The sequence below is a fragment of the Liolophura sinensis genome, chromosome 10 (genome assembly GCF_032854445.1).
Source record: "Liolophura sinensis isolate JHLJ2023 chromosome 10, CUHK_Ljap_v2, whole genome shotgun sequence".
NCBI lineage: Eukaryota > Metazoa > Mollusca > Polyplacophora > Chitonida > Chitonidae > Liolophura > Liolophura sinensis.
Window position 1 is genome coordinate 16,290,455 of NC_088304.1, and position 26,933 is coordinate 16,317,387.

Sequence of the window (26,933 nt, forward strand, 5' to 3'; positions counted from 1 at the left end):
TCAAATACGCTAATTACAGAATATTTAACATAAAGAGGCATGGAGCATTAAACACAGCTTATAACGTGAACAATATGTACTTAAAAATGTGACAAATGCATGCTTTTAAATGTGTATGGCGTTTTCGGTTGTTTTTTTTTTTTTTTTTTTCTCGACTACTTCAGAGTACATTTCACTGAAGGAATTAGCTACAGATGTAGTTATAATGTACTTCCATGTATGATCGGTTTATGGCATTTTCAGTCGATGCAGAGAGTTCTAAACTGAACGTCAGATTAAAAAACTGGTCATGCATCTGGAGGTTTTTCACGTAAATAGTGTATGCCTGGGGAAGGGTGGCGGTTTTCTTCTGCTTCCATAAGCTTGCATGACCGCCCTTGTTTTAATGGAACATTCTTGTATACAAGCCGAAACCACTACGAAATGAATAAAAGAAAGAACCGTCTGCTTTGCAACCACCCTGATGCAAGTGATTTATTTTTGATCGCGAGAACATGATTTGATCGTATCCTTCTGATTGGTCTAGGCTAACAAGAAGAAAAGAAAATGTATGGGTGCATGTCTGTTCTTTGTCGTCGTTACTTGTGTTTGACTCACTTTGCAATATACCTCGCCTGGTGTCTGAAAAGTCCCATGATGTAAATCCGCAACAGAAGCTAGATTCGAACACAAGATCTGGTTGAGCAATGACTAACCGTCTTCAGAGCTCAGATCAATATGTCCTTCCTCGCATTGCAAATTGATTTGGGCTTTACATTCTACACAAGAATATTTCACTTATACGACTGTGGCCAGAATTACGGTTTGAGGAAGCTGGACAGATCCCGAGGCCTTCCCATGTATAAGACCTGAGAGAAAGCCAGCATGAGTTGGACTTGAACTCGCATCGCCCGCATTGGTGAGATGTCTTACCTTGTAGCCATGGTGGTTAACGTGGACTTTCATCCATACATGTGTCCATCTATCACCTCCAGTATAGGCGGAAATACATTAATCGGAAAACCGAAAAGCCTAACGAATGCCTGTATAATTATCTTCTTATCTGGTAAAACTTTGTCTAACTATGTTACAGTGATACAGCTATTTATGGTTTTCCTTTTTTCTGAATACCAATACCAGTGATAAGAAGGGGTTGGTAATTCCCAGAATCATTCATTTGATAAGAGCAGGTAACTCCAAACACTCAAACGCATGGAGTGTTACATGCGTTCTGTCGGACAATCCTTGTATATAGTACATTTTACTCCATTTTAGGTAAGATACCAGCGAAAGCACAACGCACCCACAAACTCAGGATGTACAGAATTAGGTTTACCGTTATCTGTAACGAATTCATACTTGGACACTGACTGCTGTGATTCATTAGATGGAACGATTGGCAGTTCAAATACTTTATTTAATGTGTTTGATTTAGGTCTTCAAGCTGAACTTGAAAATATGATGGTGGTTATCTTGACGGGTTGAGATACATACGATGAAGTCTGCAAATGCCACGGATTAGATTAAATTAGCTTTATCTAAATTGAACAATGAGTTAATGTGGATGTCAGTCAAGCTGTAAATGGAGCAGAGAAAAGAATGTTCTTTTTCAGTCTTGACACCCATAAATTTAGATAGGTAAAAAGTAAACTAGATTACGATGAGAATATGACTTGTTATATAAGCGTTTCGCATAATCGCATACTGGAATGTGTGTGTAAACTACAAACCAGATGGAAGAGTGTCGTAAGTGGTTAACACGCTTGTCTTTCAAGCTCTAGGACACAAACAGAAGTTTAATTCCGGCCTTGTGGAGGGAAATTGTGGAGGCTCCCGCTCTCGCTGGCGATGGCGTCATTGGCGACATTGATGGACATCTGTACGTCACAACTCGTCACTAGCCCATAAATTCTCCAGTATACGGCGCTAAACAACAATCAAGTCAATAAATAGATAATGGATAGTGTTATAGGTCAACGTTTTGGGAGTGGAAAGGCTGAAAACGCCAAGTTTCAAGTTAGGGTGAACTTGGATGTATTGTTAAAAACAAAATATTTACCAAAATGCAGGCCTAACGGTTAGAGCATTCGCCTCTAGGTCGTGAGAACTCGAGATCAAACCCGGGGCGGGTCATACCAAAGACTTCAAGATTGTACTTGTTGTTACCGCGCTTGACGCTCAGCACTGAGAGGTAAGAGCAAGGAAACATTAGTGGTTGGCCCTGCATCAGTGGGGTGTCATGTCTGGTGTCTTCGGTATGATACGTCAGTTTCGGCTGCGCTTTGGCCGCATTGACTCGCTCTGCCATAGGAAGACACAGTATGCGTACACACCTAATTATTCCTCGTTAAACCCTAAGCAAAGATGCATACTCACTAAAATGCGATGTTTGAAAAGGTTATGCTTCTGTGAGAGCTGTATATACATGCAAACATGTCCAACTCCATTCTTTGGAATGTGTTCATTTGTGTTCAAAAATTGACGATGACTGAAGTAGTTAGATACAACATGGAACGGCTCGGCCTCTGGAGTGATTACCCGGCTCTGTCGAAACCAAAGTGGCTTCTGACTGACCCTTTGATTTGCAAATTTTCTTCAAGCTACAATGAATCTGAGATCGATGTAAAAGGAAATTGCCCACCATTGTCGCTATTGTCATACTCAGAATCAATACCCCGTTCAACATACAAAGTGATCCAAGTAAAATACCTACAGTCGTTTCTGGCACAACATCTCCAAATCCAACCGTAGTCATGGAAACCAGGCCCCACCAGAATCCAATGGGTATATTTTTGAAATCTGATGTTTCGCGTTGCTCCGCGAAATAAATCAAGGAGCCCATGGTCACCGCGCTAACAACAAGGTATAACAACACGAAAAGTAGTTCCTCCACGCTCAATATTAACATCCAAAGAAGAACGCGAAATTCTTTCCGTCGACTGAAAATTCTAAAAATTCGATACAGGCGAAACGTTCTTAGGACGAATAGGACGTGCAAGGAATTGTTCAACCGACTCTGGTTTGTGAAAAATGTCACCATGATCAATTGCAAATAGTCTGGAAGTAAAGCAAAACAATCCAAGATGTTGACATAAGATAACAAAATCTCCATTTTAGTTGGTGAGCAAAGAATCCTTACAAAGAATTCAATGTTGAAGAAGACCAGAAACACAAAATCCGTGAACACCACTACAGGATGGGGTTGGAGGGACTTAGATATGACTGCCGAATCAGGCTCTCTTCCGGTTTTACACAGAGCCGCTGGACCAATCGCAGACGACATTATTTTTTCGGCTGAATTTTGTCCGCCATGGGAAGTGACTATGGTCTCCTTACAGACTTGGAAACCAGGATATGTCTCCATACAGAACGTGGCGACGGAACCAACTGCGAGGCTTAGAGAAATCCAGGAAAATATCTACAAGAAATATGAACATACGGCTTATGACAACAGTTCACAGAGAAGGCATACAGCAGTATGGTAAGCAATACGATGTTCCTCAGATACAACTTCGTGACAACACAGTGCCTTTTCTTTGTGGTGTGACGCCGTCCTCTTTTGATACGGCACATATCCGGTATTGTGGAAAGATTCAAAAATTTGATCAAAGACAATACCATAATTTGATCAAAGACAATACCATAACTTGATCAAAGACAATACCATAATAAAAGACAATACCATACCATGGTGAAAATCTCAAAAACCTATGTAACAAACAACCTTCAAGTAACTTGAGAATCACATCGATTTTAGTCAATAGTAACGCAAGAAGTTCTTTTTCTTTTTTTTTTTTTTTTTGATGGTGTTTTACGCCGTACTCAACAATATTTCTCTTATACGACGGCGGCCAGCATTATGGTGGGTGGAAACCCACGACCATCCGCAGGTTGCTGACAGACCTTCCCACTTACGGCCGGAGAGGAAGCCAGCATGAGCTGGACTTGAACTCACAGCGACCGCATTGGTGAGAAGCTCCTGGGTCATTACGCTGCGCTAGCGCGCTAACCGACTGAGCCACGGAGGCCCTGCAAAAAGTTTTAATAATGGTTAAAATGTGATTTGTTCTAATTAAAAGCTATTTAACCAAACCATAATCTGATGTGCAATAAATCTACTCCATACTGTAAGGTATATGTTCTTCCTTTTTCTGTGAGGTTTGAAGGATTAGGTTCATTTAAAGCCGTGGAACAGCCCAGTGGACAGTTTTAGATTATTGCAGCACTATATAAAAACTAAAATATACCCTCAGGTAGAAACAAAACTAACCGCAAGGGCTGGGACGATACCTACTTGTGCTGGAATGGATGAAGAGGGATATCCGAAGAATAGCCAAATCTTTCTTCGGAGTCGTTGCCAAGGTGACATCACTATGGACGACCATTCTTCCGTCGTTCTTGTTGAAGTCAGCCATTTCTCCATCTTCTGGAAAGCGGATTTCTGCCCTTTCAAACACCTGTTAGCAGACCAACAGCATCCCTCCACATCGCCGACGTCGGCACCCCAAAATAACAGCTCGTTTTGTAAGGTAGAAGCACACCAGTTCAAAGGTACATGTAGCTGACCCGTCCTTAACAAATTCAGCACACACCTAAACACATCTGGGTCTCTGTCAAAGAAGAAGTCACCTTGGTCAGACCGGAAGTGGCGCCGCAGAAACAATTCGTTCGTCAGTTTACACTTGCATGCCAGACGATTTAAAGTCGAAATGTAGGTTTCGAACACCTGACCTCCAACGTTGATGAGAATGGTCTCGTCGTTGATAGAAAACGCATCACTACACGACATGCCATCTGAAAAACTAACACCTGGCAAACTCGTAACATCGTCGCCTTCGGATCTTCGCAAATTAAGACCAAGCGACGAGCGCGACGTGGAATTCCTGTTTCCCCGGGCTCTTCTTCCGGCCTTAGGCATACTTCAGAGTAAACGGTTGCGCTACACGATGTCATTAGGCTTTTACGTGAAATAAAATAATGCTGAGCATTGCAGCAGAGTAAATATCTTTGTACAGTGTTTCCAAAAACACAACTGTATTTCAGAGATTATCACCTTCATTGATTTCACCGATGATAGTAAGGGATGAAAAGACGTCAGTGATGTATAGCTCCCTGCTGAGAGTAGAATCTTGTTAACACAGCTCTCTTGGTGGCCAGAACAAATTGAATCCGACAGAAATTTCAATCTAACGAACTCGTTTTGAGTATCAGTGTAGGGGAGTAACAGATTTTGCACTAATACACAGGCGTAAATTTCCAAATCGGGAGGTCCTTCATGCGTGATACATGTAGTAAGAAACATCAAGAGGCAATCGACCCTAAAACGCTACAAACTTCTTGTCACCTCCCTTGCCGTTTTAAATATTCAGTATTCAATACTGATGGTTGCATCAGCTGTCTCTCCACATCTGATAAAAGTATATATACATAACTTATACTAAGACAACCGGGTATGCCTTAGCTGCCAATAAACTGAGTATCACAGAATGCTCACCGTAAAATCCCACAGCTGCACACAGTTGAATCCCTTTTTTATCCACAAGTTACAATGTTGACTCCACAGTAGAGTATTAGCTAAAGCGGTAATTCCAGTTGAACGTTCTTTCAAGTTACAATGTTGACTCCACAGTAGAGTATTAGCTAAAGCGGTAATTCCAGTTGAACGTTCTTTCAAGTTACAATGTTGACTCCACAGTAGAGTATTAGCTAAAGCAGTAAATCCAGTTGAAAGTTCTTTCCTGAAACAATAGCAGAAATATGACAGGATTCAATAAATAAATACCTATCTTAGGTAAAGCTGTAAATCCGGTTGATGTGTTTACAGCCCCGCAGTTAAAATGAAAAGCTAAAGTCAGTAACCGTACGAAGAAATATTCCGCAGATCATAGTGCTGTCAAAGTTTCACACGGTCAATATCCATAAACTCTTCACTTCCCAGAAGTACAAATTAAAGAGCAAATTTGGCTACAGAGGTTATAAGACAAACTTTGTATCCAATGAGATAATTGCGAGTTTTAGGCTACCTCGAATGAGAATCAGTCTGTTCCAAGTAGGCAATGCTGTGTAAGTAGGCTGAATGCATGTTGGCCTTAACTGGACTCACAGTAACTTCACTGACCTGGATGAATTCTGCTTTTGAACCCAGATACAACAGGAATACCAATCCATTTTCATCGTCTTCAGCCTACCTGTTGACGAAGCCCATTACATAACGCTTGCAGACAAGCAAGGTTTTTTTTCAGAGAGGAAAACTTTTACCAATCGACCGCTGAAAATACCCACATCCATCAAACGTGTCTGCTAACTCCGTTAGTACGTCAACATCGTCTATCACACCCCACATAACACAAGTCAACAGCTTCTTCCATACCTATACATAAAATAGACTATCCTTTCTCATGTACGAAGAATCACACTGAATATCCTTTACATCGGATGCAACCACTTACTTTATGGGGATTATATCAGAGGCTTTTTCTGTTCTTCGAACAACTCAGGCTTGAGTACGAAAAATCGCAGTAATAACCAAACTTTTCCACCGTGTCTTTGATCCTTCGGCTACAGAAGAGCTGTTGAAACTCAATATGGGCTTAACATCTACGGATGCTATCTACTTTAACTGCCTCGAGCGTGTTTTTTGGCAGCCATCATCACATATGGAATTTCCACGCCTGCAGTATGCCTGGTAAACGTGCAAGAGTACTAAAAGCAGCATGTAGGTGTGTTGTCTATACGTTGAAGGCTCTTATCAGTCAGGTGCAGTACATTTACCAGAATATCATGTTGGAGTATGAGCTAGAAGTAGAAAAAAAGCAATCTAAAGAAACGCATCAAAAATACTCATCAGAGTTTTCTGATAAACCCCAGATACGTGTAACGCTAGATTCACAACTAGTTTATAATAACAGGAGCTTTGTGTCCGTTTTGTGGCGATGGCCCAAAGACATCTGCCTCGTTTGCGAGAGGTTGGCTCATACTGATGAATTCAAAATGGTGAACTTAAAACATTATCCGCCTTTATCCTTGAATGCCTGGTGAAGACAATTCACCTCCAAGCTTCTGATCACGTCGTCCGCTAGGGATTTAGAGAAAGGTGAAATATTTTGAGAATGGGTACAGAGCAAGTTCTTCCAAAAACAAACATCGACCAAAGAATTGTGTTTTAGACGTAAAATGCAATAGAATGTATATCAGAAATGCCTCGAATGTACAAGTGTGTATCCACGTTGAGTTAAACACCTTCACGGCTCTACGAGTGCTGTCAGTCGCCTTTTGTCACCAAGGTTCAGAGAATGGTATAGATCGTTCATCACAGGGATATGGAAAATATCTTTGTCCCTAACTGGGATTCAACCAATACCTTTGCATCGAACGATTCAAAGATTTATTTATTAATTATTTGATTGCTGTTTGATACCGTAGTTCAGATTTTTTACTTACATGATGGCGGTCAGTATTATGGGTGACGGAAACCCTATCGCCGAGGTAAACAACCGGCCCTTGGCAAGTTGCCGACGAAGATTTCCAGGTGTGACCTATAAATACACATTATTTAAGGGAGATCAGTGATCTTCACCAGACGTGAGACATCACAGACGGCTACAAAAGCGTCGGTTGCTTTTACCAATAGCCGCAAACAGCGAGAGCGGAGGAATCTACATAGTTTCTGGACAAACCCGTAGCAAACCGATCCTAAGGTCAGCAGCACGACCCGCCAACTGTTTAATGAGCGGTTTTGTGGGAAATGTGGTGAGGTTGGGCGGTAAATTAATTTCTGTCCTTTTAGTTTGTATTATTAAGTTTTTTATTTTAAAATTATAAAAAGTCGAGCTGTTTTAAACCATATACGCCATATAAACTCGCCGAATATAGCTCACCATGTCGTTCACATATCACTCTTCTTGCTTTAAAGCAAGATCGTGGATAAGTACCTCGCCCGACTAAACTGACAGCGAACCAACCAGTATTTGCGATATCCCCATTTCTACATGGAGACAAATCAAGGCAGTTCATTGATTGCTGATATGACAATTCTGAGCTCTGTGAGGCCTTTGCACAAATTTTGGATTCGTTTGGGCGTGAAAAAACACAACCATCTTGACAAGTGCTTGCCTTTCAATCCGCAAGCTGACGGCTCAGTTCTTCTTTATTTAAAGTACAAGACCTCTAAATATCGAAGTAGGCATCACTAAGTAAACCACTTAAAACTGTGAATAAATATACTTTCACTCATTTTTTAAAGATTTTTGTGAAAAGAGTTAAAGGTGTTCAAACGTTTGAATTCTAAGGCAGGCTTTATGGAATTTTGACGTCACAGGACGTTTTTCCAACTCTAATCACGACGCTGAATGTTGTAATAACTCTTTTAACCCATGAGTAACAGATTGCTGAAATAATGTTTTCAAAAAAACCCTTCCTCCTGGTGAACATCAGGAAAAAAAGATGACGTGACGTCCAGAGCTCCCAGCTACCGTCACTATGACTCATAGTAAGCCCACAATGGAATTTAAATATTTGAATGTCTTTCAACACTCTTCAAAAAATCTAACAAAAACAAATGAAAGTATCTTACGCATAGTTTTCAGTTATCTGTGTGACAAAACTTAGCTTTCTTTTATGTTAACTGGGAATTTTCAACATTTCCTTGATTCAGTTGTTCTCGGAGCTTGATGCCCATAAGCAGTTGACGAAGCTTTCTCATGTTGTCTGACATGAAGTTCACTGCAGTTCGCTATATTTCACAAGTGAAAAATTCTTGAGTATGGCGTTAAAAAGCAGTAAAAGCACAATAGTTATTAACTTTACATGTAGTATATAGGCTAAACTCTTTCTCGGATCGGTTTGTTGACCGGCTGTTCTACAGCTAACAGTCTACGGTTCTTCCTCATTATAAACATTGCGCAACATTAAACCCAGTTGATCTTTACATAACATTGCTTCTTTATTATATAAAAATTTATGATCACAGGCCAACTTTTCACTCAATGGTTAATACAAATGATTATCCTCTAGCTATGCCCAAAGCTTACTCATGGCTAGATTGCACTGAGTACGCATCTTAAGGAATGGAAGTTTAATACTCTTACTGTTTTGGATGCACCATCCAGTCATTTGCACTTCCAGTCATCGGACTGAACACTTTGAAAAAATGTGTTACAGAAGTGAGCAAAGAGTTACACTAATATCCTGTACCGCCATCCGTGCAAATTCTACCTGGATTCCATGTTAGAAAGCGTCTTTAGTACTATATAATTAGCATAGCTACTATGTCGACGCACACACGCATGGATTCACGGCCCATTCACTCTCGGTGGTTTCCCAGAGGCGTGAACATCTGCAGGAAAGACCCGTGGTTCCCCGAACATTTTTAGCGCAACACGGTTTCCTCTGACTTGTTTTGAATTTTGTTCCTTTTGCTGATGATATACTGGATGTGTGTATAGTAGAGCACAAAGTTCCCTACAATTATTGGCAAAGTGAATGCCAACATAAGTAGTCCGACCAGAGTACAAAAAGAACCGACCAGGTAACCAAGACCGGTTTTGGGTATCATGTCGCCATACCCCACCGTTGTCATGGTGACAAGGCTCCACCAGAAACCAATCGGGATGTTCTTGAAGTCTGTGTCGGGAGTTCTCTCGGCGTAGTAAATCAGAGCGGCGAACACCACCATGCCGATCACCAAGAACACTGCCATAAGAAGCAGTTCGTTAAAACTCGCCCTTACTGTGAAAAGCAGAATCCAGAGGCCTGGAACGTGTCTAATAAGCCGTAGAATTCTGAAAATTCGAATTATTCGTAAAATAAAAATAAAGTCAACAAAACTGCCGGTGTTTCTTTCTGCCGGATTAAAGCTTATGATGATCAGTTCCACATAATCTGGCAGAATGGCGATGAAGTCGATGATATTCAGCGGGGAAAGCATGAAACTGAGTTTGGCGGGAGAAGATAACACCCTGAGCAAGAATTCCATTGTAAAGAAAAACAGACACACGAAATCTATAATGGTAAGAGATGGATGTGGAACCATTTGCGGGCGAGCATGCGCACTGTTCACATCAGAGCTGTTTCCAGCACCGATTTTACTCGTGCTGGCCGGAGTGTCCGGATTGGACTGTTGCCGTTTAACCTCAACAATGCGCCTGTCAGTCATGATCGGATACTCCGGCAGAATGTCATCTTCTTGGGCCACCTGGAAGACTGGGTGAGTCTCTGCGCAGAAGGTGAATATAGAGACGATGACGACGAGAATGGAAATCCAGGTGTATGCCTGTGGGGGGAAAACAACACACACTTTAGATGAAAGGTCATTTGTTTTATGCCACTGAGAGTAAAAATATCACTTTGTCCCCAGAGTTGACGTGTAATTCCTTTATGAATAAAACACAGGATTAGGAGTAGGGGCCTGGATTGAGGCTTTCATCCTCAATAAAAACCGAATGGTTGGAATGATATTGCCTGATTTAAGATTTACGACTCCCTTACTAACTGCTAACTCCCTTAGCATATACAATATATAACCACGCATAACCATATATGCTGTGTGAAAAATTGTCTTCTATTCAATAAGCTGTGAAATGAGACTCGTCGCGTTTTTTAAAGCATTTTTGCGGATCAAGCAGGGCATGCATCTAATGTGTTAATTGAAAAATTAACTCAAAATGAGCTAATCGACCTGGAACGTCCACATTGGTTGACACCTGTACACGAATATCTGTGTGTGTGTGTGTGTGTGTGTGTGTGTGTGTGTGTGTGTGTGTGTGTGTGTGTGTGTGTGTGTGTGTATATATAGCAGAGATGAATTTAGAAAATATACATTCTTTGGATTAACGCTCTAACCCATCCGGGTTATATAGTGGCCAAGGTCCCCGTGATGCCACACACCAACTAGTAATACCCCAATGTTTGGTATAGACCGATTAAATTTTTAGACCACGTGATTTTACTAAACCGAAAACAAATAACAACCTTTCGTGGGACCCAAAATGAGTATCTATAGCAACATATATTAAGAGCCACAGTATTTTCCACACATCGTGCATTCTCCTAGACGGTGCCATTCAGTTAATTGTACATTCGTCTATATAACTCACTCAGTTAAAATGGTAACGGAGACATAACTAAATATCAAAGCGAAATAGGGAAATTTAGGACCATGTTTGGGCAAAGCCCCATGCGATGTAACTAGCACCTGGACACGTATTAGATAAACAAAAAAATTTTTTGTTAAAAACTCAAAATGTCTCAAAATTACTGCTGGTTATGTTAGGCTTAAGAGAAGCAAAAATGCTGTTTAGCGCTAAAGTGAAAATGCATGGGATTTAGAGCACAATCGAAAAATAGACTGGTTTACATTTGAAAATGTTTTATCTAGCAGTAGACCTCCACAAACGTGGAGTGTATGCACGAGTGTGTCTCTTCCACTGAGGTTCTCGGCCGTCTGAGACTAAGACCACGACACTAACCCTTCACCTACAAGGGTGCGTGTTCGAATCCGGTCAGCGCTTATTGGGATAGCATACCTCAGGTGACGTCACATGTAGCCTATATAGGGAGGTGTGTTGCACGTTACACGTAATTGCCCAGTCGTGTGTGTTAACCTTTTCCGAGTAAATACATAAACAGTTAACCTACATGTGTATTCGTTTAGAATGCGGTATATATACACCGGTATATGTATTTCCGAGTAAATACATAAACATTTAACCTACATGTGTATTCGTTTAGAATGTGGTATATATACACCGGTACAACACATCAGGTTACCCAAACTACAATAGACTGCTGCGGTGGATGTTTCGCCACATGTTTAAGACCCATACGGTATAACTAGTACATGGACACGTCATCGCCTCACTGTAAGTCGATACCAAGAACCCTTGTCAAAATATTAGGTTATAACGGCCCAAAATACCCGCTACTAAGTGTATATTCGAGGTCAGCATGGGTGTAATGTCTCACACTCTGTAGTAGGTCTCGTTGTGCATACACTGTTTTCTTGACCACTGTTTCGGTTAGCTGTAGTGTGGACTGAGAACGCCCATGTATTCAAGACAGCTAGCATTTGCTGCTGTGTATTCGCTCAGTTTCCCGAACAGATGCTTCTGATCAGAAGTGAATCTTTTGCGTATATGTGTTCACTTAAGCTACTGGTGTCAAACCAACCACCATGTGTAAGGCTATAATTTCTCTTGGAGGTATATTATTCGTTCCCATGGAGGCATATTTAATCGTTCCCAGATTTCATTACGCCGAACCTCGCTGTAGTAATATGTGCGCGCCGCATCAAATAGTCCTAAAACTTTGCCGGAAACCGCATTTGTCATTTTACTTATTCGTCTTTCATGCTTAGCATATGATTTTTGTCTCACTGAATTCTTCTATTATACCTCATAGAATCCAGCCTCTATGCTGCTGCGCCCGTGGCTTTAAAGCTTTGTCGTTGGTTAGCGCGCTAGAGCAGCGTTATGACGCAGGAGTCTATCGCCAATGTGGTCGCTGTGAGTTCAAGTCCAGCTCATTCTGGCTTCCTCTCCGGCCCTTTGCAGCAACCTGCAGATGGTCGTGGGTCTCCCCCGGGCTCTGCCCGGTTTCCACCCATCATAATGCTGACCGCCGTCGTATAAGTGAAATATTCTTGAGTATGGCGTAAAACACCAATCAAATAAATAAATAAATGTCGCTGTCGTCTGTTTGTTTGTAAATTAAAGTCAGATTCTGTTGTGCTGAAAGCGAGTGCCAGACTTTTGACTCGGTAGATTTGTTAAGCTTTTAATAACAGTTATACACCGCAGGTCAACCGATTCAGTAACATGGATCGGAACTGCAGCAAATTTTGAGATGCAAGCATATAACAAGAGACACACATGCAATACGTAATATATCCTCCTTCAAGAATATGCATGTGTCCCAACTTTAACATTGCTGCGTTTTACCAATGTCTGAACCAGGTCACCAGATTTTAAACCCTACTCATTTAAGCTATCCAGCCTGTCAGGATTTCTCAGTATCTCTCAGAAGTTATTCCCAATAAAGTAAGCTTATATTCATCAAATCGTGCTCCACACAAACTGTGTCGAACACATCAAGACATCGAAGTCTTCCACTGCACCAATATGTCTTACTTGACACCACTTTCAAACTATAGACACAAATGTCATTTCATAAAATGAAGTGTTTCATTTATCATTATTCAGGGCAAAAAACCAAACCAACAAGCTCTACAAATAAAGGTGCAAATAAAGACATTGGAAGAGGAAATGTCACGACGACTTACTGAGCCCGTATCGCATTACTCATCAGCCGTGACGTCACACAGTTACATACCTTGGCAGCTCGAGACGAAGCCGGGTTATCCAAGAAGTTCCACACCTTCGCCTTTACCTGTTGCCATCGCGACGCTGTAGCCTCGTTTATGCAGTGAACAATGGCGGTCGAGTAAATGTCTTTCTCAAGTTGCCCCAAAGCTTTACTCTGGTTGTTCCATGAATTATAATACCCCCAACAGCACCTCTCTATTTCTGAATCGTCCACACCCCAGTACTTTAGCTCCGTTGTGATAGCGGGACAACAGATGTGCGTGGGAACATGGAGTTGCCCAGTTCGTAGAAGATTGAGCACACACTTGAAGGTATCGGGGTCCCTGTCGAAAAAGAAATCGCCGTGAGCCGCGCGAAAATGTCCTCTCAGGAAGACCTCGTCTGCGAGCTTACACCTGCATGATAAACGGTTCAGGGTTGAGATGTAAGTCTCAAAAATCTGTCCTCCCACATTTATAAGTATGGTTTCCTCGTCCGCGGATGGCGCTTCTGGCTGAGGATCGATTTCAGGCTCACTTTCTGCAACAAAAATACTTTCTTTAGACATGGCGTCTTCATCCATTCTGCTCATTTCTAAGTCATTCTGAGGTTTTCCAGTCGCTTCGCCTACTACTTCCGCAACTGGCTTTTTCAACTGAAGTCCATTTGGCTCACTTCCTCTGGCCCAAACCCCTTCCCTATTTTCCGTCCCCTCGAGCCCAGGCATACCTCAATTCATTCTTTAGGCTAGGCTTTGGTACATCCCCATACCTCAGCTGCGTGCTCCTTACCCTGGACTTTTACCACATTGTAGGTCAGTCGCCGGCTGGTGGATGCTATTTTAGGGGTTTAGTGTAGTACACGCAGCTGGGCAGATGCATGGGGGGACCCACAACACACATGTGTACAGACTGTAGCATGTACAATGTTTACGGATACATTTTTGAAATAACTGCATACCACTGAGTTTGTATCAGCAGTGAAATGGTCGAGCCAAATAAACACTGGGCTTTGATCAACACTGCACAAATGTAACACGGCCACAACGTAACAGCAGCATGCAGTACTAAGGTGCAGGTGCTTAGATAAACGACACTTTAACAATAGCACTAAGGGTTACATTTTGTTTTCTAGAACATGTAAGTCTATAGACATTTTGGTGCCGTAATTACTTGATTATTTATAATGCAGAGCCAATGTGTTGACGATTATGAGACGCCAAAGGATTTGTTTTTGTACTGAAACTCATTGCATATGTCCTTGACCTATATATATATATATATATATATATATATATATATATATATATATATATATATATATATATACGCTAATGGAGAAGCCCGGTGTTTTATATAAGCATTAACAACTGGTGTTTACATGTTGTTCTTAACCAACACGGAATGCATGCATCTGTCACCGATTGTCAACAAATGTTTCGAATCTGAACTTCGATCGATCTTTGATTTCAAAACGAGAATGTCTCCCTGACATTGACATGCACTTTCTTCCTTGTCTGGCAACAGCTATTAAATGATTATGCATATAGACTGTGTGTTTATATCTTATGCACGTGTTTATTTCCCCCAATTTTTAACCCTTTTTCATGGAGCAATCAAACGGCTTCTTGTTTTTCTTTGAATAGATGAAACCAAGTAATCTATTTATTTGACTGTTTTACGCCGTACTCAACACTATTGCACTTATACGACGGCGGCCAGCATTATGATGGGAGGAAACCGGGTGAAGCTACTAAAGAAAGGGCTGGCATTGTTTTTCCCATATAACGCAGAGGAACAGTGTACGAAGTATGCCACGTTATTTGACTCATTACATTTAACTCATTTGTACCCAGCTGTCCTGTAGACATCAAGTCGTTGTTATCTCGTGACAGGAAAAACTCTGGTCCAAGCCAAGTGTCTAGTCATAAATAATACTTGAAGATTCATGATACTTGTACATCGTCAGTTAACGCTGGGTTAAAAGGGGTAGACCAAGAGGCAAGTACTTGTTGCGCCAGTGTCAGTATTGACATGGCGCCAACACTCTGACTGTGCACAATGTCATGTGTGGTGTCTAGGGTCATACTCCTTACAGCGCATGAGCCGCTCTGTAACATTCGCTTTAAATCACTGCCATCACTAGCAAATTTTGTATAATAATCTCGAACAACGCTCAGGTCACCGTGGCCACGGTCATGAGACATGAGGTCTCAACTCTGTTTCAATCTTTGATTCTGCTAATACTTTATACACATATCTTCAACATGATTCCAGCCAACACCGGGAACAATTTAATTGATAAATACTGATTAAGTAGTTTCGCGCGAGGACACCAATGGTGACGTTAAGTCTAAACAAGCCTACGTGCGTAGCTCAGGCTCCAAAGGCTGTCTAGTTGTTGGCAGTGATGTAAAGCGAGCATAGAGAGTGGCTGTAAGGAAGATGATTTAGGGCATGGTGTTTCAGTGAGGAAGCACTATAAAAACATGGCGTCGTTCAACACAAGATTGTTTCGTGGCATGGCCGCTATCACGTTCAATCCCAAATGACAAACGACTCTACCAATGGGAATGAATATGCCACCCTTTTCTAAAGAGTGAGTGCTTGGGGTTTAACTTCGTACTTAACCATTTTTCAGCCATATGACGACGAAGGAGTCCCTAGAGTGCATGTAATGAGCCTTCTTGTTGCAGGACGGATTTCCACCGCTCTTTTATCTAGTGCTGCTTCACTGAGACGCCTTACCGAAGGCGAGTAAGCTGCGTCGCCCGAGCCATTATACTGATACGGGTCGACCACTCGCTGCACTATCCCCTTCATGCTTAATACCAAGCGATGAAGTTACAACTTCATCTTTTAAGGTCTTAGATGTGACTGACTCGACCCAGGATTGACCCTGGATCTACCGCCTCCTGAAGGCAACTGTGCCTTTTCTATGGGTTATATATACATAATACAACGAGGTTATATGACTGATAACCTCTTTATTCTGTGAGTTCAGCGAAGTGTCGGTATATATTCTAATACCGTCACTGATCAAGCAGACTAATCCACGAGCAACCGTCAAGGATGTTTAAAAGCGGTTGTTGATTTCAACCACATGAAACCAGTGAAACGAAACATGCAACAGATTAGCTACGAACATAGCTGCGAATCAAGTGGTTGTAGGTAGGCTAGCGTCTGCCAGTTAACATGACATCGCTATAGGTGCAGTAAGATTACGATCCATTCTTCCAGTTGATATCTGGCTTTGATAGATATAGCGAAATTGGCAACCTCCAGTGTATCCACCAAATATTGAAACTGCATAAGCAAAACAGCAGGAACAGGCTGGATAGGGATAGATAGACATGCCGCCGGACGGACGGACGGACGGACGGACGTACAGACGGACAGACAAAAGTGGGATATCATATGATTCCACTCATCTGGCGTATGATATGGTCATCGACGAGAGGGTCTGTCCCTACCTCGACCCACAACTGCAATTAAAAGATTATATTTATTTATTTATTTGATTGGTGTTTTACGCCGTACTCAAGAATATTTCATGGTGGGAGGAAATCGGGCACCGCCCGGGGGAAACCAACGACCATCCGCGGGTTGCTGACAGACCTTCCCACGTACGGCCAGAGAGGAAGCCAGCATGAGCTGGACATGAGCTCACAGCGACCGCATTGGTGAGAGGCTCCTGGGTCATTACGCTGCGCTAGCACGCTAACCAGTTGAGCCACATATTATAGACCTGTGCTCATGCAACTAGCAGTAGGCCTCATACTGAAAACACCTATCGCCCATGACCAAACAGAGCATCAAAGTTGAATAACATTCCAAGACTGGGAACTTCAATTCTTGGAACGTGTAAAATATTTATTTATTTATTTGTTGATTTATTTATTTATTTGATTGTAGCCTAAACCAGACCGTCCTAACCTACCGGTACCCTATCGCTTTTCGGCCCTTGTTTTGTCAGAAAGGTTTGTAATTAATTATATTTAAGGAAATAAAACTTCCTCTAACTTACAATAACGGGCTGTAGTACTGGGGCATAACTGGTTGAAACATTTTTTTTCCTCCGCCGTGGGGGCGATAGCTCTAAATCTCATCTTAATGCGGGGAGATGGACTTCCGACCTCCATTCGAGGAGCTCCTTAGAAGTCTTACTTTCCATCGTCAATTCACGCCTTTGGGCTGTCACAACACGATTTCTTTGGCGTGACTATCGAATCGCATGATTTTCGTAGAGCTGTAGGAGTCTGCACATGTCAACTTACTGTCATTTACTGTTTACGACTTCCCTCCAGGAGCTAGTAGCGTCGTTTCCACTGTTCAGACAGGATTATGTTAAATAGCTATGTTTACGTCGACGTATACGAGATGTGCACGCTTTTCAGCAGAGGTTGAGTAGACTTACGGCTACGGTCCTCTGCATAAGCAATTTGATTGTTGCTCAACGCCTTATTCAATAATTATTCATTTATATGGCTGAAGGAAACCGGAGTTCCCGGTTTGAACCACCAAGCTTTGACAATTTACTGAAGAATGTGACTTCAAGACACACGTGCACCATGTTGGTGGAACGTGTTAAGTTAAATGGTCGTACATGTGGACTAGTTAAGAGACAAACCATTGAGATCAAACTTGACAAAGACCACAACAAAATAGCTAATGACAGAAATACTTACACAAATGACTTCTTGCCTGGGCTACGGTCTCGAATTCTACTGCATGGCCAGGTGTAATGTTGGATGTACATACATACATACATACATACAGACGTGAGGATGTCTCTCGGTTTTCTTCCACCATAGTGCTGGCCGCCATCGTATAAGTGAAATATTCTTCCGTACGGCGAAAAGCACCAAATAAATAAACAAATAAACCTACCGTGCGAAAAGTACTTCGCTGTTCTTCGGAGAAAATAGTTTATTATCCCTTCGGACAAAGGTAATAAAAATATTTTATATATTCGTATACAAGAATTATTGTAATAAATTTCATAGAGGAGTAAAACACGGCTGCAACAACAGCCAGAACGTCAACGTATTTCATCCATACATACCGATATATCAGAACTTTACAAAATTGCCAAAAGGCATAAATGCATACAAAGCTTGATTTATTGTGTGATGAAGAAGCTTTATGCCACCAAACTCCTGTCTTCTCTACTGACACAAGCAAAGCAAAAAGCAGAAGAAAGTACGTTTTGTACAGTTACAAAAATTCAGGCTTCAACAGTACATTGATTCTGAAGAAATCAAAACGTCTCACTGAAGGACCTGATAATCAGATACATACACCGAGATATCTGCACTTGGAATTTCTCTGGACAGTATCTATACAACTATTCTTTACCTAGATTTAATTGTTAATTGTTTTCTGTTTACTATAACCGGTTATCGCTACATAAACGGCAACGGCAACAAAGTAACATCTATACAAGCGGGAAGTTAATGATCTGTTATCTTAAAATAACCCGTAAATAGCAAGAGAAAGATATATATTCACCTTCACTGTATTTAAAGGAAATTGAAGACTGCATAGATCGGTACATCTTACCCAGATTTGTATTTGTACAAAGACGACAACGGATTCCCAATGTATCTCGACTTGTAGAATTTCTTAGATTCTCTGTAAAATGTGATGATTTCAATATACGTCACAGGTTTTTGAATTCAAAAACAACTGTGCCAAGGATACTCCACCACACACCTCCACTCTAATGTTTCTAAAATTTTAATGAGCATAACACTCTTGTTGGCAAATATGTGCACAGCGTTCTGCTTATATGCTGGGGCCAGGGGCTATATAAGCATTCATGTTTATTACATCAGCACGATGCTTTCATGAACAACTGCAATCAAAACTCGACTGAACTGCGAGTGATTTGGTGCCTAGAATATCGACTGTCTGCTCCAAATCATTGAACTGTTGACTGCATCTCTCTTACATCTTATCAGCTTTATGTTATTCAGATATTATTTCTTACATATGTTTGGAGAACTAGTGTTTTACGTTGTTTTTGGAACGGGATATTGCGATCATCGACTTGAAACGCCCCAAACGTTTACACAACTGAGATACATACATGTATTTTGTTACCCACAACTGATATTCTAGCATGGTTTTGAATACTGATTTCACTCATTCGCCTAAAACATACCTTGCGTCTTTCCAACATCATTGAACACTGTTCACTGCTTCTCTTTGAATGATTCCTTCTTATTCTGGCACTTAATATACTTTTTTAGCTCTTTGGTGGTTTGTATTATACGTCGTTTTGGGAAGTGGAGGTGCGATTATTCACCTGGAACGTTCTTATTGGTTGACGGCTGCTATACGAATATCTGTTTCGATGCATAGATACGAATGCCGAACTTGACATGAAGATTCTTATCACGCCGAATTTATACAACGGGTAAGGATCGTTTAAATTCTGACATCGCTAAAATTTTACCCGTATGGTATGATAGCAATGTACGTATCTCGCCATGTAACATGGCCACAAACCCCCATTAGTTTTCCATAAACGACAATGTTAATGTTTAGCGCTGTAACTCAGCCCCAAACATTCCGAGGCCAATAAGCTTTGGTGTATAGCTGGTCCGGCCTGTGAGAAAGAAGCCATTAAAATCTTGACATAGGTTGACCATCAAAATCTGGACCTTTCTATGCCAGCAGCTGGGAGGGGTGCCTAGCAACGCCAAGGGGACGTCACTCGCAGCCTCATCACCAGCTATCTCCTTGTGTCCTCTCGCCCAGAATTTTAAACTTTCATCAGTAAAACTCATACCTGCCCAAAGCGTAGACAATTTCCATCATTTTGATACCAAGCATGCACGTGTACACCAAAATCGGCAGGCCGGCAGCAAAAAAAGACTTTACACCCTAAAATACACAGAATTACAGTCGTTATTACATTACAACGGAAGTTGTAGTGGGCGTCTGTGTCCACATTTGTTAAGCCCCATCCAGACTATCCAACATCACCCTCAACTTTTGTTGATTCAACAAGAGTCAACTTAAAGTTGAGGGAACAAGTTGAGACGTGTTGAGTAGTTTGGACGGGTTCCTCAACTTCGTTCAACAACACTCAACACTATCCAACACGGTTGAATCGGAAATGTGCATATGTATTTTTGGTCAACAAGTTGAGTGAAGTTGAGGGAAAGTAGCCAATCAGCGGGTGTGTAGAAATAACGTGACCGTCGTAAAAAACACAACCTGGGCAAAATGGCAACAAAAGAGAGAAACTGGTCTCATTATCAGACATCTTCTACGCCGAACATCCATGGCAATAAGCGCAGTCGATAAACCCACGACACGATTCTTCCGGCTGCTCGCCATTGTGTCTCATGCACTGGAGAGAAAATATGAATTTTTCCCTCCAATTTATCGAAAAAAAAAAAACACACCGTTCAACTCACGTCAACAGTGTTGGACAAAGTTGACCCATCTGATTTGTAGTGTGGGCGGGACACTCAACTTACCTCAACAACTTTCATCTTGCTGTTGACTTTTGTTGTGTCAGCAAAAGTTGAGCGATGTTGGATAGTCTGGGCGGGGTTTTAGATCATGGGTGTTGTGTGACTGTTTGATTGCACATCACAAAAGCTGGCGCGTTAATCACATTCCATTAAATGTTTACAATAAATAGAAATGTCCAAAACTTTTGTTCTTAAAAGTATGTCTAATTCCTCATACCCCGGGGCTGTATGCAACGTACACTCATAGTCTTGAAAAAGATCACCACGTTGTACATATGAATAATTGCAATCATAAAGCCCATCTAAGATACATGCAGTCATGACAGCTTGTAAATTTGGATATTAGTTAAATGTATTCGCCTAGAAAATTCCCTGCGTTAGTCCGATTTCTAGGCTAAAAGGTTTGAAATGTAAATTTTTATCCATTTTTATTTTTTCATTGCTATAACTGACACCATTTGACATTGATCAGTTTTATACGAGAGAATATACTTGAACTGTTTTAGAGAGTCAGTTTAATGTTTTTACATTTCAATTTTAAATGCTGATGTCTTTCTTTTCTATACAGCGAATTTCATGATATCAGGTTTGTTCCGTGCATGTCTAAATTTTGATTCCTTCATCCTTCGTTTTAAGAACAAATATGTACTAATTTTTAATTTTTAATGAATTATTACTATTATCATATTCATTGAGTTATTTTTTTTCGAATGATTTTCAACATGATTGGGTACAGCTACGCTTGGCCAGTCTATCAGTAATTGATTCTAACTGTTTTCCATGAACAGGAGACTATTTAAAAAGAGACACTGGGAAAAGCTTTCAGCCCATGTCTCAGTAGACAAAACTGAGCACAATGCACACAATAACAAACTTAACCAATCTGCAGCATGCCGATACATCATTTTACCCTTAGCAGGCAGAAAAAACGTGTCACATATGTTCCACTGGGAGGAGGGAAACAGATGGACAGTAAATGTGTAAATAAAGTTCTGTGAGGCAAGAACAGATACATGTTTGTATGGCCGATTTTTGTGATTCATACATACAAACGTCAATAGTGATTTGAATTATTCTGATGCGACATAAAGGTTAGAGGAGAGGCGCGTACTAGAGTTACACCGCGTGTCAATGAGTTGTTTATCAGGACTTGTCCAGGATATTACTTCGTCTGCCTTGGTAAACATACATGTAGCGAACAGCCGCAAAGATTATTACACTAACCAATCAGCGTTGATCCAATTAGTGGACGACTGTTAATTGACGAATATTCAAGCCGTGTGGGAGAGATGTAGAGGGTTCAGAAGCTCGAACACTACAAAGCAGAATGGCCGTTCACTTCGGTAAGGTTTCCACGAGACGCCAGAGCAGCGTCGGTAGTTTTCATCTTATGTACATGGGAAAGTCTGACGACAAAATGACGTTAGACGCCATTAGAGCTCGCCAGACGTCCGACACGTCTGAAGACAACGTCAACACAGACGTCAACTGGCATATCGACGAAAACGACAGCGGGAAATGCATCGACGAGGAGACAATCTTGCTGAACGTAGGCGGGCAGATTTTTGAGACGTTTGCATCCACGCTGAAACGTTCGGCCAAAATGTGCAAGCTTTCTAACGAAGCCTTTCTGCGTTCCCACTACCGCGTCTCCCACGGGGATTATTTCTTTGACAGAGATCCAGATTCTTTCCGGAGTGTCCTGGAGTTTCTCCGAACGGGTCAGCTTCACGTCCCCACTCACATCTGTGGTCCGGCGATGAAACGGGAGCTTCTGTACTGGGGGATGGACGACGATAGGATCGAACGCTGTTGCTGGGGGTATTACAATACATGGAACAGCCAAAACCATTCTCTGGACGAAATGGAAAAGGACATCAACTCGTCGGGATTAGCGTACAACATCAACGAAGCCACTGCCACCCGATGGCAGATGATAAAAGCACGAGTGTGGAGCTTTTTGGAAGACCCCTCTTCCTCAAAGCCAGCAAAGGTACTATATGATTTAAAGATTTTATGCTCTAATGTTTACCAGCTAATAATTAAATGCTATTTGTGTTTATGATATATTTTTGGTTTGATGCGATCCCTGTGTGCACGAAATATTGATGCACAATCCAGGTTCCTCACTCTATGATTCAGATTCTCAAAAAATGCAAATACCGAAAGACTTTAGAAGATAGAGTTTTGTCAAAATAGGCCTATGTGACAAGATTTGTCAATTTATCCCAGTAGGGAAAACAGCCCGGCGAAAAATGTAGGCGTACTCTTTTCTTCTTTTCTGTGATATGTCAATAATTCCACTAGGTCCACGCATTTAGAGGTCGTGAGGTGGAAACCAGGTGAATAGGCCTATATATGTGTCAAGGCTCTATGGACTTAAGCGACAGAGATTAAAATTTCCAAGCTTCGAAAAATACGTCCACAGAAAAATGGCTGATATTTGAGAATTTTTTTTGTCTGTTAATAAGAATGTACTCGTATATTTAAACAAAAGGTGTTGTTGTAACTAATTCTGTGTGATGTGGTTTAACCCCTCTAAAGGAAGATTCCAATTCGTTCCGCAGGTCTACACGTGGATTTCCATAGTGGTTGTTCTCATTTCCATTTTCACCTTCTGCGCAGAAACTCACCCTGCCTTCCAAGTGAGTCCAGAGGACGACATCCTGGCGGATTATTTCATCACGGATAATGTAGTTAGGAAGGATAACGTGGTTCTTAGTAGCGCTCAAAAGAGTCATCCGACCAACAAGTCAAACCCAGCGAAACATGGAACTATGATCAACTCCACAGAGGGTGAGACGCCCGAGCATTTGGTGCCACACGCGGCGCTCATTATTGTCGACTTCCTCTGCTTGATCTTTTTCACCTTAGAGTTTTTCGTTCGACTGTTTTTCTCTCCACTGAAGAAAAAATTTCTCTCATCTCCGCTCAATATCATCGACATAGTCGCTGTTTTGCCAGACTACGTGGAACTGGTTGTGATCAGCATGGATCCGGACGAACGGAAAGTCTCGTCGTTTGTGGATTTTATTTTCATTCTGCGAATCATTCGCATCCTGAGGGTGTTCCGATTGATCCGCCATGTTCCTGGCTTGTGGATTTTACTATTTACGCTGCGCGCCAGCGTGAACGAGCTGATCCTCATGATGGTGTTTCTCATGATCGGCATGTTGGTGTTCGCCGCGCTCATGTACTTTGCCGAAAGTCATGTCAAGACTGATTTTACTAATATCCCCGTGGGCTTTTGGTGGAGCCTGGTTACCATGACGACGGTTGGCTATGGTGACGTGTATCCGAAAACTGGTGTAGGATATGTCGTTGGTTCCTTGTGTGCCTTGGTTGGGCTCCTCATGCTCGCATTAACTGTTCCAATCATTGTTGGAAACTTTGTTCTGTATTACACACACATTCAGTATATTCTTAATAGGAAAAGTAAAAATGATCTTAACAACACCGAGGAAAATCTTCTTCTTGAGGAAGAAATCTCCTCGGATTTGGAATCAAAAAGCAACAATTGTTGCCCTTGCGCTTGAAATAAAAGACCACATTTGGTAAAACTGTATATAAAAAGTGACTAAAAACGACATTTTTATATAGATTTTTTGAAACCTCATAAATTTCCACTTTTCTTTAATGAGAATCCACCGATCTTCCATGATGAATATTTGCCGCGACGTCATTGTGTTGTGGTTTACGAGTCGTACTTTCGGTATATACAAAATTATCATCACAATTGTGAATTTTATGGTTTGCAAAAGGCAGCCAATGAGAAGCTAAAGCTTGGTCATAAAAATTCGACAGAACAGAACACTATATGCTTCATTCTGTGTGAGTTCCATTATATGACACTCAAATCTACGTCGTTAATTTTTCATCCGTCAGCATATAAGAACTGGGTCCTTCTTCCGAGATATATTTCTTCAGACTGAACAAAATCAGCAGACTGCAATTGGGCTTCGTGACACCCGGTACACTTATCGTCGTCAGCTTCAGATTGTTGGATAGAGCTGAAGACTTTTTGCCCCGGGTAACTACGCAACCCATGGAGATTATCAAGGCGACAAAATACTATGGCCTCATTTCCAACAGCAACAGCTCCAAAAAATGGTGGTCATTCTAAGTTGACTTTATGAGATGTTGTAGAGAATAGTGTAAGCTGTGTGTGGTGATATATAGCATGGTCATACGCGAAGGCTTGGGGATATATATTTATGAAGCTGAAGATGACAATTTTATTACATATCAATGCGCCTATGTAACTTTGACTCTCCCTTTTACTATGGCTACAGTCTCTCCCTCACAACATGGGGAAATTTCTTATTAAAGCAGGACCATAAAGACATAGTGATGTGGCGCCCTTAAGCTCAGAGCACAAAAACTTTTAATTGGAAAACACAATTCTTTTCAAAGTTGATAACTATGTTATTCAACATCAACTATAGCTGTGCCATTTAAAAGATAGTTTTAGCAAGAGTGGTCTATTTTTTTTTACCTTGAGCAAAGATACGAAAGAAAATGATTGTCATATTATATACATACATTTGTATATGTCTGTCTGTGTGTGTGTGTGTTTAAAGCGTGTACTAATAGCTCTATAAGTATGGACAGATATAGTGGAGAACGCAATTTTTCAACCTCTCCCTGAAATCCTACTCTAGCACACTACGATGAAAGAAGCTGCATAACACTTTCTGCTCAGGGAAGATTTGTACAGCCTATTTGTGACTACAAATTACTGGTCTTCTGAACAACACGAAATCCATCAGCATACTCCATTTGCTCTTATGCGTTGCTCAAGATGCGTTAACTACTGCTCACAGATTTGTAACAAAATCGGCGGTGAAAAAGCTCGTAACATTATTTGTAAGTAGGTCAATTAGGCTTTTTGATCGATGCTTTGCTGTTTTGAAACATGCCACTATAATCTTTTGCAAGATCGGTACAAATAACATATTGCATTTCACCTTGCATAAGAGCATTGTTTAATACATGTATATATCATCTATGAAGAAACCCTGAAAACATTTTCTTTGTGCCAATGTGTATGAGGAAAGTAAAAGTTATATGACAAAATGTATCCTGGTATGTCATTTTGTGGATAACATTGACAATATAGGGGGATTACAAGCTTCCTTGAGCTCAAGATAAAATATTAAAACTATTGCAACCCCAACTGTATTTGAAAGTATTTGTTTTTATATGAAAAATGTTTAAATATACATCATATACACATCGAAAGAAACCCCAGCTCTCAACGCCGGTCATGTTAAATTTGGAGTTAAAATTGCAAGATCTACGAAGAACGTGTTGAACTTAAGCTTCTTCACTTGAGTTTCTTAATTTGTGTTCTATTCAGATTTGCTGTATTGTATAAAGATTGATCCATCTTGTTTCGCCCTGACAGTTGACAAACATGGAAATAGTAGAATTAAAATACATCAGTACTATTTGACTGGCACTATCACATGACAAGCACTCGACGCAAGTCTGCATGCATGTACTGTAATCATATCTTAAGGCAAAACCTCCTTGTATCACAATGACGAGGAGCGTGAAGACACAGACAGTTGTACACATATACACCACGTTCACTGATGCTATTTTTGTGACATCAGCCTCTGGCCGTGGCCTTTCTACTCACAGTGTCCCATTTGACTTAATGAATAACTAATAACCTGCAATTACACGTCCGGTATAATTTATGAAGTTAGTCTGTCACGCATAATGAGTACAGATAAGGGTAGATATAAAGAGGTAGCTCAGCAGTTAGATCTGAGGTTTGTTCCATTCTTCGCAGCTTAGCTTTCAGAAATACAAACTATGGAAATTAATATGGGCCGTACGTGGGAAGGTCTGTCAGCAACCTGCGGATGGTCGTGGGTCTCACCCGGTTTCCTCACACCATAATGCTGGCCGCCGTCGTATAAGTGAAATATTCTTGAGTACGGCGTAAAATACTAATCAAATAAATAAATAAATACTAATCTGAGAATATGGCCAACCGATCTGAGCTACTCAGTAGTACAGAGCTGTCGTTGTGCACCATCCACTCAGTGTAATTTAGAATGCACCTAACTTCCAGTTTTTGAGATTCTCCTCTTCATGTTATGTAGACAAGTGGGGTAATAAAATATATTTTGAGTTCAAAGCAATAAAGTTTATTT

The 26,933-nt window shown here is 41.1% G+C and overlaps 3 protein-coding genes across 3 annotated transcripts; 1 reads left to right on the forward strand and 2 right to left on the reverse strand.

Annotated features, from left to right (window-relative positions):
* Positions 1–2,005: 2,005 nt before the first annotated feature.
* LOC135476762 (potassium voltage-gated channel subfamily C member 3-like) lies at positions 2,006–6,163 on the reverse strand. Its single transcript, XM_064756890.1, has 2 exons — positions 4,274–6,163; positions 2,006–3,397 (listed from the first exon to the last, which is right to left on the reverse strand). Exons 1-2 carry the CDS (start codon positions 4,895–4,897, stop codon positions 2,477–2,479), a joined length of 1,545 nt encoding a protein of 514 aa, XP_064612960.1. The 5' UTR covers positions 4,898–6,163; the 3' UTR covers positions 2,006–2,476.
* Positions 6,164–8,920: 2,757 nt separating this feature from the next.
* On the reverse strand, positions 8,921–14,038 carry LOC135476776 (potassium voltage-gated channel protein Shaw-like). The gene is made up of 2 exons (XM_064756907.1): positions 13,306–14,038; positions 8,921–10,249 (listed from the first exon to the last, which is right to left on the reverse strand). Exons 1-2 carry the CDS (start codon positions 14,002–14,004, stop codon positions 9,347–9,349), a joined length of 1,602 nt encoding a protein of 533 aa, XP_064612977.1. The 5' UTR covers positions 14,005–14,038; the 3' UTR covers positions 8,921–9,346.
* Positions 14,039–22,183: 8,145 nt separating this feature from the next.
* Positions 22,184–25,243, forward strand: LOC135476930 (potassium voltage-gated channel protein Shaw-like). Its single transcript, XM_064757076.1, has 2 exons — positions 22,184–22,759; positions 23,334–25,243. Exons 1-2 carry the CDS (start codon positions 22,184–22,186, stop codon positions 24,300–24,302), a joined length of 1,545 nt encoding a protein of 514 aa, XP_064613146.1. The 3' UTR covers positions 24,303–25,243.
* Positions 25,244–26,933: the final 1,690 nt, after the last annotated feature.

Bases quoted from the DNA above. Each gene is read 5' to 3' on its own strand.
- LOC135476762 (XM_064756890.1), bottom strand. From the start codon at position 4,897: ATGCCTAAGGCCGGAAGAAGAGCCCGGGGAAACAGGAATTCCACGTCG. The intron at 3,398-4,273 runs GTAGGTATCGTC...TATTTCTTGTAG, and splicing joins CTTCATCCATTCCAGCACAA to ATATTTTCCTGGATTTCTCT.
- LOC135476776 (XM_064756907.1), bottom strand. From the start codon at position 14,004: ATGCCTGGGCTCGAGGGGACGGAAAATAGGGAAGGGGTTTGGGCCAGA. The intron at 10,250-13,305 runs GTATGTAACTGT...TTCCCCCCACAG, and splicing joins CTTCGTCTCGAGCTGCCAAG to GCATACACCTGGATTTCCAT.
- LOC135476930 (XM_064757076.1), top strand. From the start codon at position 22,184: ATGACGTTAGACGCCATTAGAGCTCGCCAGACGTCCGACACGTCTGAA. The intron at 22,760-23,333 runs GTACTATATGAT...TTCGTTCCGCAG, and splicing joins CTTCCTCAAAGCCAGCAAAG to GTCTACACGTGGATTTCCAT.